The sequence below is a fragment of the Mesoplodon bidens genome, assembly GCF_964165515.1.
Source record: "Mesoplodon bidens genome assembly, chromosome: 4".
In the NCBI taxonomy this organism is placed as follows: domain Eukaryota; kingdom Metazoa; phylum Chordata; class Mammalia; order Artiodactyla; family Ziphiidae; genus Mesoplodon; species Mesoplodon bidens.
In genome coordinates, this window is record NC_138160.1 from 78,625,355 (window position 1) to 78,641,379 (window position 16,025).

General features: G+C 41.9%; 2 protein-coding genes across 3 annotated transcripts in view; both read left to right on the plus strand.

The window, feature by feature from the left end:
* Nucleotides 1-4,373, plus strand: part of RHOBTB3 (Rho related BTB domain containing 3) — a 56,912-nt gene extending 52,539 nt beyond the window's left edge. For both annotated transcript variants that reach the window (XM_081233739.1, XM_081233740.1), the window contains exon 12: nucleotides 1,426-4,373. In XM_081233739.1, coding sequence (XP_081089865.1) covers nucleotides 1,426-1,541 — 116 coding nt within the window. In that variant the 3' untranslated portion in view covers nucleotides 1,542-4,373. The remainder of the gene's footprint in view (nucleotides 1-1,425) is intronic.
* Nucleotides 1-16,025, plus strand: part of LOC308615944 (uncharacterized protein) — a 325,426-nt gene that overhangs the window by 146,423 nt on the left and 162,978 nt on the right. The gene's annotated exons all lie outside the window — the stretch shown is intronic.

The following is a 16,025-nucleotide window of genomic DNA, read 5'->3' on the forward strand; positions in this document are numbered from 1 at the left end:
ATAGTTAAGATTGGGCTTCCCTGGTGGCGCAGTGGTTGGGAGTCCGCCTGCCGATGCAGGGGACACGGGTTCGTGCCCCTATCCCGGAGGATCCCACATGCCGCGCAGCGGCTGGGCCCGCGAGCCATGGCCGCGGAGCCTGTGTGTCCGGAGCCTGTGCTCCGCAACGGGAGAGGCCACAGCAGTGAGAGGCCCGCGTACAGCAAAAAAAAAAAAAAAAAAAAGTTAAGATTAAAAAAAAAGTTAAGACGGAAAAACAAAAGAAAATAGTTAAGATGGTGAATTTTATATTATGTGTATTTTACCATAATTTTAAAAAAACATAAAATAACAAGAAGTTGCTCTTGAAAATTAGGATAGCAAAAATGGAACCATAACAAAAAAACCAAACAACTAAATAAATAAAAGAGTAGAAAGATAAAGGTAAGGAAATCTGGAAAGTAGGACAAAAAGGATGAAGAGACAGAGAAAGGTTTTTTAAAAAAGTTGGAGGCTCAGTGCAGGAGGTGAAGTATCTCAGTAATAGAAGTTAATACAGGAAGAAAAAAGAAAAACAGTGCTGAGGAGGAAATTATCAAAGAAATAATAAAGAAGTTATCCCAGTACCGAGGAACTGAGTCAACAGATTAAAAGGCTCTGCTAAGTGCTCAGCTTAATGAATAACAAGGTCTATCACTGGGACATGTAGGAACACCGACTATAAATAGAAAAATCTAAATGTTTACAGAATAAAAAAACCCCACAGATCACTTATCAGCGACCATGAATCTGAATGGTAGTAGAGTTCTTAACAGCCTTGGGAACTAGAAAGCAGTGGAGTACTGTCTTCAACATACTGAGGGAAAATTTTCAACCCAGAATTCCATACCAAACCAAATGATCTATTGGGTGTAAGGACAGATTAAAGACGTTTCATCACAAGCAAGGTCTCAAAAATACTTCTTATGCATACTCCGCTTCAGGAAGCTAATAAAAGTCGTGCTTCACCAAACTAGAGAAAACAGAGTGAAGAATCTGGAGTCCAGGAGTGGAGGGATCCAATGCAAAAGCATGAAGCAGGCATAGAAGGCAAGAGGGTACAGGGCTCTGAAGAGAGGGATCTCCAGGGCAGCACCACCACCACCCCCATAGGAATGGCTAGATCCTCTGATAACTGTGGCCCCGTGGAAAACAGAATTGAGAGGACTTCAAGAGTTTGGAAGGTTGAGTTAGCTACAAAGAAAACTAATTAAAGGAAAAAAACTAAAACAGTATATAATTGTGAATCACAGAATAACATAAATACTGATGACTGACTGAGGGGAGGGGAGGAAGTATACAGCAGAGCTTGGATCTCACCTATTACGTAGGAAACCAATAGTTAATATCGAAACTTGATCCCAAATAAAATATATTCAATTAATATTCTTTTTCTGAAACTTTTAGTGGAAGAACGCAGTTTTGTTGAAAAGCACAGATGGCCATCAAATATGTACTTGAAGCAGCTTGCGGAATACAGGAAGTATATTCACTCCCGGAAGTGTCGTTGCTTAGTAATGTAACCCTGGAGTTTTTATATACACGCACTTTTTCTTGTTATTATGAAGAATGGGGTACTTCTGGGTTCTAGGAAAATTCTTGTGACTGCAACCAGTATGGGAGTTAAAAAAAAAAATCATATAGCTTAATGTGTTTATTAGTTCTTATTGAAACAAACTACTATTATGATCTTAAAAGGGAACAAAATATACCATAGGCTAAAATTAAGAGTTCACCCGAGTATATAAGGCTGTGTACAGCTATTTTTCCCTTTAAGATGCCCTATTGGTTTAGTGATATTAATACCCCTTCCATTTAAGACATGTTTAAATTTTTAAAAAATCATGTAGGATTAATACAGAAATTTCATCATATCTGATTAATTGCTCTATTAAAATAAGGGCCTTTTAAAGACCCAGTATGACTGTTTCTATAGTGAGAAATCTAGGAGAAGACTGATCAGGCTGAGATCTTAGGAATAGAAATTTGCCTAGGATTTTGAAAGTGAAATGCCACTTCATTCCAAATCAATGACGGTGTTTGAACCATAATGGGAAAAAAAATCTGGTTTTTATCTGAACAATCCAGCTGAGCCACCTTGTCTCTCCCCTGGGATTCTGATTAGGTAAGAAATCTATAGAGGACTGGCTTTGTGGCCATGTAACCTGTGTGCTTACACAAGGCCCCCTGCTTAGAAGGGCCCCATGCTTGGTTCAGTGCCCTGCGATCGCCATCTTAAAATTTGGAATAACGTTTGAAGAAGGGCCCTGCATTTTCACTCTGTACTGGGCCCCCAGATTATGCATATCTCCTAGCAGGGTATGTTTTCTTGCTCAAACATTATTATCTCTGAAAGCAGAAAAGAGGCACTGATGTCAAGGAAAGAGAAGGAAGCTTGCTGAGGGAAGAGATCACATGGGGTTCCCCCCATGGGAAAGTCTGTACCTCCCATGGCCTCGCTCCTCTGCCACCTCCGCTGGCAAGAGAGAAATGCATCATGTTGGTTTCACTTTGTAACACTCACAATTCTGGCACTACACGGATGAATACTTTCTTGATCATTCTCTAAGACCAGGACGTTGGTAAAAGTGACTGACCAGTGTGACTTTAATATGCACTTATAAAAATGCTCATAGGAAAAGACGCTTTCTAGAGAATTTGCAGTCAAAGGCTCAAGAGTTTTTCTTCTTTCAGTATATTTACTAAGATTAGGATGTCAGTGGCTTGAATTGTGTGAATTCTTTCTGAGGACTGAAAGGGTATTTGATGAGGTATAGCATGAATCTTGTCCTTCAAGATTATCTAATAAGTTCAGAGAAAGGATATAAATCAAGACTTGTTACATGTAGAGAAAATGGTACTAAGATAGAGGACAAAATTATAGTTTCTCGTATCACATGTCAACAGAAACAGTTACATCAGAAGCTCACAAGCTGAGAGATGGAAAACCAGATTACTGTTTGTTGTTAGCATCGTTTTCATCTGTAATTCGGTATTGGAATATATTTTTCTTTTAATTTCCAGTGACTTTAGAATACACATAGTTTTTCCAACTGTTCAAAGGTTTGATTAAACAGTTTTATACCATAGTATAGACACAATACTATACAGTTAGTCCCTGGATGTATACCAACACTGTCAGAGTAAAACAGTAAAAATCCCCTACAAATATCTTACAAGAAACCTGATTTTAATTGGATCGTGTTGATAAATATTACTGGAATGCATTTTTAATTTTTTGTATTTAGCTCACTTGAGCTAATCAACTATTGACAAATGCCACTTGACAAAGATTAGCATTGGAAAGAATAGATACTGTAGTAGATTTTTAGAAATTCATTCACATTTAAGGCCTTTTAAAATGCAGTGATAGCCTTTTGCTTTTCATAAGCATTTTCTTACCCCTGCATTAATTACAGCACTTAAAATTCTAAGTCAGTCTTAACTTTTAATCTAGGAAATTAAAAAATATAAGTTCTAAGGCAAAATATTTTCTTGAAAATACTATTTAACATTTCAGTAGACCATAGATAGTTTCTAGGTTGTTGGACAAAAGTGGAAGTTGGGTTTGGGAGCTGGTGCTCTGCTGGTGCTGCGCATGTCGTCTTTCTTATGAAAGTTGTTTGCCACCTGTGAGTAACTCAAACACCCCGATGTCACAGCTCTCCTGGGCTAGTCAGAACAGTAATCAAATTAGACTAGACTCTTCAATACCTTTGAATTAACTCAATTTAAAATAATAAGAATTTTTTTTTTTAGAAAAAACCTTACAGACTATCTTAGAGAAATGAGTGCTCTTTCTGAGTTTTTCTAATTGAAAGATTATTTCTAGATGAATGTATGCTTTGTGCTGATCTCTGCTTCAATATATTTACCAATCATTTTAATTAGAGAAGATACTGTATGGTAGAACTAAGGCCTTTTCTTTCTGGGCCAGGTTTTCACCTTATATAACCCTTGTATACTTCTGACTACTCTGTGTTCATATTGTAGAGAGTAGGCATATAATATAGAAGGTTCAGTAACATAGCTGAAATTCACCCTTTCTAATAAGCCAGCATGGTGGCTTCATATTGAGCAGAAGCAGAAAACTGAAGAATTGGATAAATTTGACTTCCAAGACAGCTGAACTTTTCAACTGTAGTTTTAAAAACTACACGACACTGATATAGCTAATTAGACAAAAAACATCCTCAAGAGTATTTTATTTAATTTAAGGCATCTGTTTAATTCAATCTTTAATAATTTTGCAAAGAAGGGTATGTGTGTATTTTAATATAGCCTGACATGAACTTATATGTTTTTAGTTTTAGTATTTAACATTTTTGTAACAAATAAACCTTTTTTTAAAACAAGTTCAACACAGTGTCATGTAGTTATTTTCACCTTGTTGAATTGCTGAAGTAACTTTGGGAATTCTGCCTTGTATTTCTCAAGCATAATTATGCTTCATGAAAACCACTATGCGTAAAATATTTAGAATGTTGTTGATATGGTAGATGTGTGTGATGAGATAAAGAAATTTATATTACCTTTAACAGCTGGTAGCAGAATTTCTCTTAACAAAAATAACTGCAATTATTTAGAAAAATGATTTGATAATTATGTAGCCTAGAAATGAGCCCTTATAGGCTTTAGTGTTGGCTGGGGACAAGACTTTTGAGAAATGGAGAAGCAACTTCACATAATAGAGGGTTGAGAATTTGGATCTTTCCAACAAAATGAAAAGGCAACCTACTGAATGGGAGAAAGTATTTCCAAGTCATATGTCTGGTAAAGTGTTCGTATCCAAAATATGTAAAGAACTCATACAACTCAATAGCAAAAAACCCAAATAATCCAAATAAAAATATGCAGAGGTTCTGAATAGACATTTTCCCAAAGAAGACATACAGATGGCCAAGAGGTACATGAAGAGATTCTCAAGACCATTAATTTTCAGAGAAATGCAAATCAAAATCACAGTGAGGTATCACCTCCCACCTGTCAGAATGGCTATCATCAAAAAGACGAGAAATATCAGGTGTTAGCGAGGATGTGGAGAAAAGGGAACCATTGTGTGCTGTAGGTGGAAAGGTAAATTGGTGCAACCACTATGGAAAACAGTATGGAGGTTTCTCAAAAACTTAAAAATAGAACTACCATATGATCCAGCATTTCCACTTCTGGGTGTTTATCTGAAGAAGATGAAAATACTAACTCAAAAAGATATCTGTACTCCTGTGTTCATTGCAGCATTATTTACAATAGCCAAGATATGGGAACAACCTAAGTATCCATCAATGGATGAATGGATAAAGAAAATATGCTATATGTATATACACACACAATGGAATATTATTCGGCCATACAGTATAAAATCTTGCTATTTGTGACAACATGGATGGACCTTGAGGACATTATGCTGAGTGAAAAAAGACAGAGAAAGACACATACCATATGATCTCATATATATGGAATCTTAAACAAACTAAAACTCCCCAAAAAACTAAGCTCATAGATTTAGAGAACATATTGGTTCTCTAAGGCAAGGGATGGGGGGAGTGTGAAATCGGTGAAGGGGATCAAAAGATGCAAATTTCCACTTACAGAATTGGTCATGAGGATATAATGTACAGCATGGTGACTATAGTTAATATTACTATACTGTATATTTGGAAGCTAAGAGAATAGATTTTAAAAGTTCTCATCACAAGGAAAAAATTTGTAACTATGTATGGCAATGGATTTTTTTTAACATCTTTATTGGAGTATAATTGCTTTACAGTGGTGTGTTAGTTTCTGCTTTATAACAAAGTGAATCAGTTATACATATACATATATCCCCATATCTCCTCCCTCTGGTGTCTCCCTCCCACCCTCCCTATCCCACACCTCTAGGTGGTCACAAAGCACCGAGCTGATCTCCCTGTGCTATGCGGCTGCTTCCCACTAGCTGTCTATTTTACGTTTGGTAGTGTATATATGTCCATGCCACTCTCTCACTTCGTCCCAGCTTACCCTTCCCCCTCCCCGTGTCCTCAAGTCTGGCAATGGATGTTAACTAGACTTTTTGTGGTGATCATTTTGCAGTATATGCAAATATCATTATGTTGTATACCTGAAACTAATATAATGTTATATGTCAATTATATCTCAATTTTTAAAAATTAGACCTTTCCAGGGTGGAGGAGCCCAGGTAGGAGTGGGAGAGAGATCAGGCAGCCATAACATGAGGATGGGATGTGTGCTATATAATACAACAACTCCTCCCTAGAAGTTTCCTGAATTGTCAGTTAAGTCTCCTAAACCCATAAAGGCCTCCACAGTTCCATTGGAATTCTGTTCCTAACACAAATCTGACCTGGGAACATTACCCTTCTAGAAAACTCCCATTGCTTATTAAAGAACCTCCACAGTCCTCACTGCCAGCAAGGCCTTTCCTAACCTAGCGCCATCTTTACTGCCTTGACAAGTAGAACTGTCCATCCAGATGTCTGTGTACGTGCACACTTCATGCTCTTCCCATGGCTTGGGTTGTTTTGCAGTTTCCTGTCTACTTTGCAAACTCCAGCATATGCTGTAGAATCCCACTTATATTATTGTATCTCTTTTGCTTTCCATGACTCTCCCAGGAAGAATTAGTTGCTTCTGCATGTGTCTTTCCTTAGCTCTTTATTCATACCTTTCTTATGGCAGTTATTGCATTTTAGGTATTTACGTATTGGTGGGCTCTATATGGTAATAACTTGAGGGCAGGTATCATGTCTTGATTTATCTTTGTGACCCAGGTGGTTGGCTGAATGGGGAGTTGATGAACAGATAGACTGGAAGAGTGGTAGATCAGTGAGGGGATGCAGAACACGTACAAAATGATCCTTGGGGACACTTCTGCCTGGTAGTCTCCATTGGAGGTTAGTGTGGTGCTCCAAGGGCAATGATGCTTCAAGGACAAAGGACGACCCTGCCTGAAAAAGTGTCAGCGTTACACCCTCTACCGGACTCTTAATCGCCCTCCCCACCATGTTGCGATGGTTACAAAATTCCTGAGCCCACCTGGGCACCGGGACCTGTCCCAAATAAGGAAAGGCATCCGGCCTGTCCCACTCCCACCCTATAGAAGGAAGGTATATGTGCCTCAACAAATCAGTAAACAAAATTTACACCTCAGACCATTCTTTTGTTTTCTGGCTATAAAAACTGATCAATAGCACACGTTCGGGCTCGACTCTCCCAGACTACTAGGAAGTTGGCCCGCTGTTCTGGCAGTGACCCTTCCCTCTAATAAATTCTATCTTCTTTACATTCTGCCTTGTGTCTGGAAATTCTTTTCCAACCCACGTTCGGACCACGACAGTTAGCAGTGAGATGGGCTGTGGCGGACAGAAAAGTTCCTGTTGTGCGTAATGAACGGGAAACAACTCCAATGTTACACATAATGTTTAACTGCATACAAATAATTCCCCTGGGGCTTCCCTGGTGGCGCAGTGGTTGAGAGTCCGCCTGCCGATGCAGGGGACACGGGTTCGTGCCCCGGTCCGGGAAGATCCCACGTGCCGCGGAGCGGCTGGGCCCGTGAGCCATGGCCGCTGAGCCTGCGCGTCCAGAGCCTGTGCTCCGCCACGGGAGAGGCCACGGCAGTGAGAGGCCCGCGTACCGCAAAAAATAAAAAATAAAAAAAAAAATAATTCCCCTGGCACGCGCTGGCTGTGTTCTCAAAATCTTAATTGTCCTGCTCTACTGTCACAGCTTAATGTTCAGTAATGATCAGATTATTATGAGAGTATCTGAGATTCTCTTACATGTTCAGAGCAAAGAGCTCTCTTATTTACTCCTGTTTAAGAAAATACAATTTAGTAGACACAATATATTACTTATTTTAAAGAATTAAGTGAAAAGGAGGTGGGATCTCAGCCCCTCTTCCTCTGTTGGCGACTTGGACTGGAAAGTCCGCAGAATTCTTTAACTCAAAACTAACCAAAACTGAACCAGTAACTTTTCCTTAAAGGCTGAGCTTAGTCCTTCATCCAGGACTTAGTGCTTACCTTGTTTTGTTCACATCCAAGCCAAATGGTGCATCCTTTTATCTTGTTTCTTATTCCTCTAGTAACTGCATCACCACTGAAACACTTTTCTCTTAATACTTATAACTCCTGTTACTCCAGAGTTCCCAGTGGTTTAGTCTCTGATGTGTCATGTTCAAGCAGAACAGCCAAACATTATTTAAAAGTTTTCTCATTCTTTTTATATTTTAGTGTTGTCATTTTGTGATAGGTAATATATTTACCTGGCTCAAAATACTACAGAAAGTATACTTTGGGAAGAGAGTTTTTGCTCTCATCTCTGTCCCCCATCACCCCATTTGCCACATTCCCATAGGTGATCACCTTCATTTGTTTTTTATGCATCATTACAGTGTTTATTTATGGGAATACAGGCAAAGGAAAATGCATAGTCTCATCTTTCTCCCTATGGTCAACAGAATAATGCTCTCCCTCCAATATCCACATCCTAATCCCCCAAACCTGTGAATGTTACCTTTCATGGCAAAAGGGATTTTGCAGGCATGATTACGTTAAGACTCTGGATAAGGGAAGATTATCCTGAGGGGTCCATTTTGATCCCAAGGGCCCTTAAAAGAGGGAGGCAGTGGAGCAAGAGGAGAGGAGGCAACGTGGGGATGAGAGATTTAAAGACGCTACCATTTGAAGATAGAGGAAGGGGTCATGCATCAAGGGAGAAGGACTGCCTCTAAAGCTGGAAAAGGCAATGAACTGATGCTGAACCCTGGCCTCTGTGCACCGGCACCAAATTGAATCTCGGAGAGAGAGTTCTGGGTGAAGTAGAAGAGAGTAGCTTTATTTCTTTGCCAGGCGAAGGGGGCCATAGCGGGCTAATAGCCTCAAAACAGTGTGTCCCATACCGGGGTGGGGGGGTGCGGGTGGTGAGGGTGAGGGTTGTGAAGAGTCTTAGAGTCAAGGGGCGGGATTTCTGATAAGGATCAGGGTGCATGCAGGGCCTGCATCCCTTCAATCTAGAGATCATCTGGCATCCGGTGGTCCCGTGATCTGTGGTTCTCAGGATATTGAACTGTGACCTTCTTTCTGGAATGAAGAATGCTTCATCGAGTAGTTAACATCTTCCATTTGTTGGGGGTTTTAGTTCTGCAGAAGAGCTCAAAGATATTGTTACGTACATCCCTTGAGGGGGAACCAGGACCCTGCCCCAAGGCTACACTGTTGTTTCTTGACTGCTCCTCCCTTCTCTCTGCATTCTCTCACTTCCCTGATTAGCAACTGTTTGAAGCTGCCCTTTAGAACTCAGGGAAGGTCATAGAGGCTGAATGAAGCCTATTTCCTACAAAAAGGAAATAGGGGATGTAGAAAGACTTTCATGCCCTGGAGCCCCATTTGGTCCTGCTTGGTTTTAGAATTCTCCCTTCAGAGCCTACAGAAGGAACCAACCCTGTTGACATCCTGACTTTAGCCCAGTCAGACTGATTTTGAACTTCTGACCCCCAAAACTATAAGACAATCAATCTGTATTGTTTTAAAGCCATTAAGTTTATGATCATTTGTTAAAGTAGCAAAAGGAAACAAATATACCCCTTTTCTTATATAAAGATGACATGAATTACAGCCTTTGTTCTCTTTAAGGAGGATTGGGTGGGTCTCAATACCTTGAACATTAGTAATTCATTAAACCGGTTGTTCTCAAACTGTAGCTGTCATCAGATCACCTGAAGGGCTTTTAAAAACAGAACCCGCGACTTCCCTGGCGGTCCAGTGGTTAAGATTTCACCTTCCAGTGCAGGGGGTTTGATCCCTGGTCGGGGAGCCAAGATCCCACATGCCTCATGGCCAAGAACCCAAGACATATACAGAAGCAATACTGTAACAAATTCAATAAAGACGGTCCACATTTTAAAAAAAGTTTAAATAAATAAAATAAAAACAGAACCCTGGACCCCAGCCCCAGAGTTCTGATTTTGTCAGTCTTGGTTGGGCCTTGAGAACCCACTAAACAATTCCATGTCTCTTGGGTCTGAAGCACCCAACTATTCTAGGGCTCCTTCCTCCATCGGTTTAACTTGACTTCTAGACCCATGTCCCTCCCTGTCTTCTTGATAGTTCTTCTGGCTCTTTCACCTTCCCTTCATTTTGCTAATTCTGCTTCATAAGAGTTTGACCAAAAGACCAGAGTTTCCCCCCGAGGCCTGGGCCTGTGGAGCAGTCAGGCAGAGCAGAGCTTCCCAGGATGATTTCTGCTGGTTGGGGAAGCGATGAGGGAGGTTTCAGGAGGTGGGGTCTCGACTCAGACACTCAGAATCACACACTAGGCCTGCAGGCCTCAGCTCGCACTGCTGTTGACCTTCCAATCTTCTGTCAAGCTTGGGATTTCTGTAGGCTTATGTTGAGTACTGGGCCTTTTACCCTGTTGTCCAACAGATGATACAGGGCTAGGAATTCTCAGTGAATTAATGTAAAATTAAATTCTGAAAGGACTTAGAAACAGCCCTATATGCACTTTTAAACAGGAAATCTGAGTCCATCAATCTTTTCTGTTTATAATGACAGATTTTACTACTATCTCAGAATCTACTTTTTTTCCTGAAAATTGTCTACCTTTTTATTATCTTCCAATTTAAAAAATATATATTCACCTTCCCTGTAAGAATTAGAAACAATATTGGAGCACAATCATAAATAAATAATGTTTTTTACTCTGGAGGGCCTCATAGGACAAAGTTTGGTTAAACCGGTTTTGTGAGCCCTGAGAATTCTTTTTATGGGCAGCAGATGACCACTGTCCCCTCACACAGGCTTGCTTCCAACTTCTGAGTGCTTTTCTCTTCCTCCTCTTGAATGGAAGTATCTTGCTTTTGCCTGTACTTTAGTAAGTTTAAGGCTATTGAAAAATTACAAACTCCTCAGTTGCAGTTTTCAAAAAATTAATTTTTTTTTTTTTTTTTTTTTTTGTGGTACGCGGGCCTCTCACTGTTGTGGACTCTCCCATTGCGGAGCACGGGCTCCGGACACGCAGGCTCAGCGGCCATGGCCCACGGGCCCAGCCGCTCCACGGCATGTGGGATCCTCCCGGACCGGGGCACGAACCCGCATCCCCTGCATCGGCAGGCGGACTCTCAACCACTGCGCCACCAGGGAAGCCCCTAAAATTTATGTAGACTATATTTTCCTAGAAATCTCTTGTCTAATTCTCTCCCCAGGGTCACCTGGGTAACTGGACACATCACTGTTCTTGGGTCTTATGGCCCCTTTGTTGGAAGAGGAGTAGGGTGGTTTTTCTAAATTTATAGTGACTTTCTCTGAGGAATGAATTGCCTCAGAGTAAATTAGGACATTTTGGTCTAGAGTAAATACATACCAAAGTCCGTGAGAGGCTATGGGTAGAACCCCTGGTAATAGGGTAGAAAGGCAGATTACAGTGCTGCAATGTCCAGGTACGGTTCACATGCTTTCCTTGACTTAGAAAGAAGAAGTTAGGATAATTTCCTTTGCAAGAATTCAAACGTAAAGATGATCACTTAAAGTAGGTACCCACCACCACCAACAACAACAAAAACAACACTTCCTCTTTTATATCCCTCACTATTTTTCATGGATATGGTAAGAAAGGCTGATCTTGACCTTAGTATTAGTAGGCATCTGATTGCTTGTATTTTAATTCATTTTTATGTGTCTTTTATCACCATTTCCAAAACATAATAGTTGCTTCAGAAATGTCTGTTGAATGTAATGGGGCACAATTGATGGAGAACCCAGCAGAGTTACTGGCCTCCAAGTTGACAGTGTTGACTGCTGTGGCCCAGGGGCCCCATTTCTGCTTAGGGACCAAGGAACTTGACCAGAGGTTTGGCCCCAGGGAGGGGCAGAGAAGTCACTCAAAACAGAAGCAGAGTGAGGCCCCACTCTCAAGGGACTTCAAGGGCAGGGCCTTCAGGGAGGGGTGAGTGTGGAAGGACAGGAGACACCCGAGGGATAACTTCAGGAGACTTTGGGGCTTGTGTCCTGCAGGCAGAGATGTAATCGAGTGAAATTTCTGTTACTGCTGTTTATAGGAACTCCATAAGCTGGCGAGGCTTGGGGAAATTGAGGTACTATTTATTATTTCAACATTACTATTTATTGCCCTTTTACTAAGTGCCAGGCATTTTGCATATGTTACTTCCTCTTCAAAAAGATAATATATAGCACAGAAAAGTCGTCTGGTGAGGTGATTAAACACCAGTGACGAAGCCAGATTGCCTGGATTGACCAGATCCCGGCTCCACCTCTTACTGTGTGACCTCGGATAGGTGAGGTAGGCTCTCTCTGGGCTTTGCTTATTTATAAAATGGAGCTAATGGACGTAGCAAGCTCACAGATTCACTGGGAGGAGTGAGTGAGGTCATACATGTAAAGGGCTGAAACCAGTGTCCCACGCAGAGTTAGTGCTCTGTGAGGATTCGTATGATCACATTGTCCCAGCAATCATGTGAGCAAGGTGCTCTCAGTATCTCCATTCTAGCATGAGCACAGTGAGTGACGGCCTGAGGCCACGTAGTCAGTAAGTGGCACAGCTGGCAGATCTCATACCTGACTGCAAAGCCCACATGCTCTACCAACTAGCAAACAGCCTCCATAAGCATCCTAAGAAAAATGTAGAATCATCCAGCTTAGGCGGGAATTGACGCTCCCTTTGAAGGTGTTGTAACACCGCTGGCTTTGTGCAATGTGGGAAAACAAAGGAGTCTGGACATGTCCTGGCTCCAAGGTCAAGGAGTCACCCAGGTCACCACTCGTCTCCCACCTGCATCCCCACCCTCCTCCCAGGACACTATTCCAAGGTCTAATCTGATCGTGATTCTTCACATGTTATGATGGGTTAACGCACCACCCTGTGGTTAATATTTGAAGTTAAGTAACCTGAGACTGATGACTGGAAAGCAAACAGCATGTCCTGGTATGAAGTGTCAGAGAGGAAGGTAGCTGGTTTCAGGGCACGAACGGCCAGGGAATGAGGTTTCTCTGTTAGTCCTCTTTCCTTTTAATCAATTTTAATTTAATTAGTTAACTTAGTTTTAATTATCATCGGAAGAACCCAAGCTGGAGAGATTTGCTTAGCCACAGGCACACAGCTAGGAAATGGCCTAACCAGGATTTGAATTCTGTCCATGTGGCTTCTACACCAGGAGAATCTATACCTGGAGCAGCAATTTTGGGTTCTTGGGAGAGTTCCTCTAGGAAATGTGCAGCTTAACATGAACATTCTCTTGTTAAATAGTACAACTGAAATGGATGAATTACATAAGCTATAAAATTTGCCTGAATAAAATTATTTTAAAAAGAAAGGAGGAAAGAGAAAGGAAAAAAGGAATAAAAGAAGGGAGGGAGGGAAGGAGGAAGGAAAAATATGAGTAGCTAGAAAAATGTTTTCTTGCTGGTTTAATAACTACTGTAAACCAGTGACCAGGGTTCAGTGAAGCCCCACAGAACTGGATAAAAACTGGAAAACTTTGTTTCTGGGTAAATGCTTTGCATATGACCTTGTGAACTTCTTGCGAATGTATCTCCCCCCCCCACCGCCTTCCTCCCTCCCCCTTCCCCACTGCATATCACACCCACTGTACAGCCTTGGGACAAGGAAATTCTACACTCCATGAAGAGCAAGTATAAACACCTTTTTGTGCGTATGTTTGCTTTCGGTAAAGGCATGCTTGCTGCAATCCACAGAGCCCTAGGATCTCAGACTGACTGAAAGAGTTTTGTGTTAAGGGTGCCATTTATACAGTTGCTGATGCTTAGGACTGTGTTGTTTACTAACACATCCCAGATGCTGATTTAGTACATCTGGAAGGGCTAAAGAGTTAGACTGGATTTAGGGCCTGGTTAGGCTCACCTGCTTATGACCCTTTGTGACCCATTCCCACATCATCCCTTCAAGTTGGAGGTGCCCCTCAGGGAGGCTGTTTCCCTGCCATCTATCCTTTGTTGTCCTCTTCCTATATCTCAGCAAAGGGAGAGAGATGAAAGTGTGTATATGTGTGGAGTTTGGTGAGTTTAAGAGCATAGTTGTTGTTTTAATAGACTTTTTTTGGGGGGGGGGTACGCGGGCCTCTCACTGTTGTGGCCTCTCCCGTTGCAGAGCACAGGCTCCGGATGCGCAGGCTCACTGGCCTAGCCGCTCCACAGCATGTGGGATCTTCCCGGACTGGGGCACGAACCCATGTCCCCTGCATCGACAGGCGGACTCTCAACCACTGCGCCACCAGGGAAGCCCTAATAGACTTTTTTTAAAAATAAATTTATTTTATTTACTTTTGGCTGTGTTGGGTCTTTGTTGCTGCACGCGGGCTTTCTCTAGTTGCGGTGAGCAACTTCATTGTTGTGTGTGGGCTTCTGATTGCGGTGGCTTCTCTTGTTGCAGAGCACAGGCTCAGTAGTTGTGGCTCGTGGGCTCTAGAGCGCAGGATCAGTAGTTGTGGCGTGCAGGCTTAGTTGCTCCGCGGCATGTGGGATCTTCCCGGACCAGGGCTCGAACCTGTGTCCCCTGCACTGGCAGGCGGATTCTTAACCACTGCGCCGCCCGAATATCCCTGATAGACTCCTTTTAAAATTAATTAATTAATTAATTAAGTTTTGGCTGCATTGGGTCTTTGTTGCTGCATGTGGGCTTTCTCTAGTTGCTGTCAGCAGGGGCTACTCTTTGTTGCGGTGCGCGGGCTTCTCATTGTGGTGGCTTATCTTGTTGAGAAGCACGGGCTCTAGGCACGCAGGCTTCAGTAGTTGTGGCTTGTGGGCTCAGTAGTTGTGGTTCGTGGGCTCTAGAGCGCAGGCTCAGTAGTTGTGGCACACGGGCTTAGTTGCTCCGCTGCATATGGGATCTTCCCGGGCCAGGGCTCAAACCCATGTCTCCTGCATTGGCAGGCGGATTCTTAACCACTGCACCACCAGGGAAGTCCTTAATAGACTTTTTTTTAGAGCAGTTTTAGCTTCACAGCAAAATTGAGAGGAAGGTACAGAGGTTTCCCATATTCATCCTGCCTCCACACATACACAGCCTCTCCCATTATCAACAGCCACCCCCCCAGAGTAATACATTGGTTACAACTGATGAACCTACATGGATGCATCATAGTCACCCACAGCCAGTAGTTTACATTAGGGTTCACTCTTGGTGTCGTACATTCTGTGGGTTTGGATAAAGGTGTAACAACATGTATCATACAGAATAGTTTCACTGCCCTAAAAATCCTCTGTGCTCTGCCTGTTCATCGCTCCTACCCCCAACCTCTGGCAACCACTGATATCTTTACTGTCTCCATAGTTTTGCTTTTTCTGGAATGTCATATAGTTGGAATCATACAGTATGTAGCCTTTTCAGATGGGCTTCTTTCACTTAGTAATATGCTTTGAAGGTTCCTCCATGTCTTTTCAGGGCTTAATACCTCATATCTTCTTCGTACTGAAAAATATTCCATTGTCTAGATGTACCACAGTTTATTTGCAGTATCTTCTACTGAAGGACATCTTGGTTGCTTCTAAGTTCTGGTAATTATGAATGAAGCTGCAATAGACATCCATGTGCAGGTTTTTGTGTGGACATCAGTTTTCAGCTCCTTTGCGTGATTACCAGGTGTGCATTGCTGGGTCACATGGTAAGAGTATGTTTAGTTTTGTAAGAACCCACCAAACTGTCTTCCAAAGTGGGTATGCCATTTTGCATTGCCACCAGCAAGGAACGCATTCCCGTTGTTCCATATCCTCATCAGCATTTGCTGCTGTCAGTGTTCTGCATTTTGGCCATTCTAATAGGTGTGTAGAGATATCTCACTGTTGTTTTAATTTGCATTTCAGTCTTTTATCAGATATGTCTTTTGCAAATATTTTCTCTCAGTCTCTGGCTTGTTTTTTCATTCCCTTCACAGTGTTTTGGGTGTGGCTGAACTACACTGACTCCACTTTGTCAGCTCCACCTTAAGCCCACAGTTGTATTGTCCTCTCTGCAGGACTGAGCTTTTGTCTACT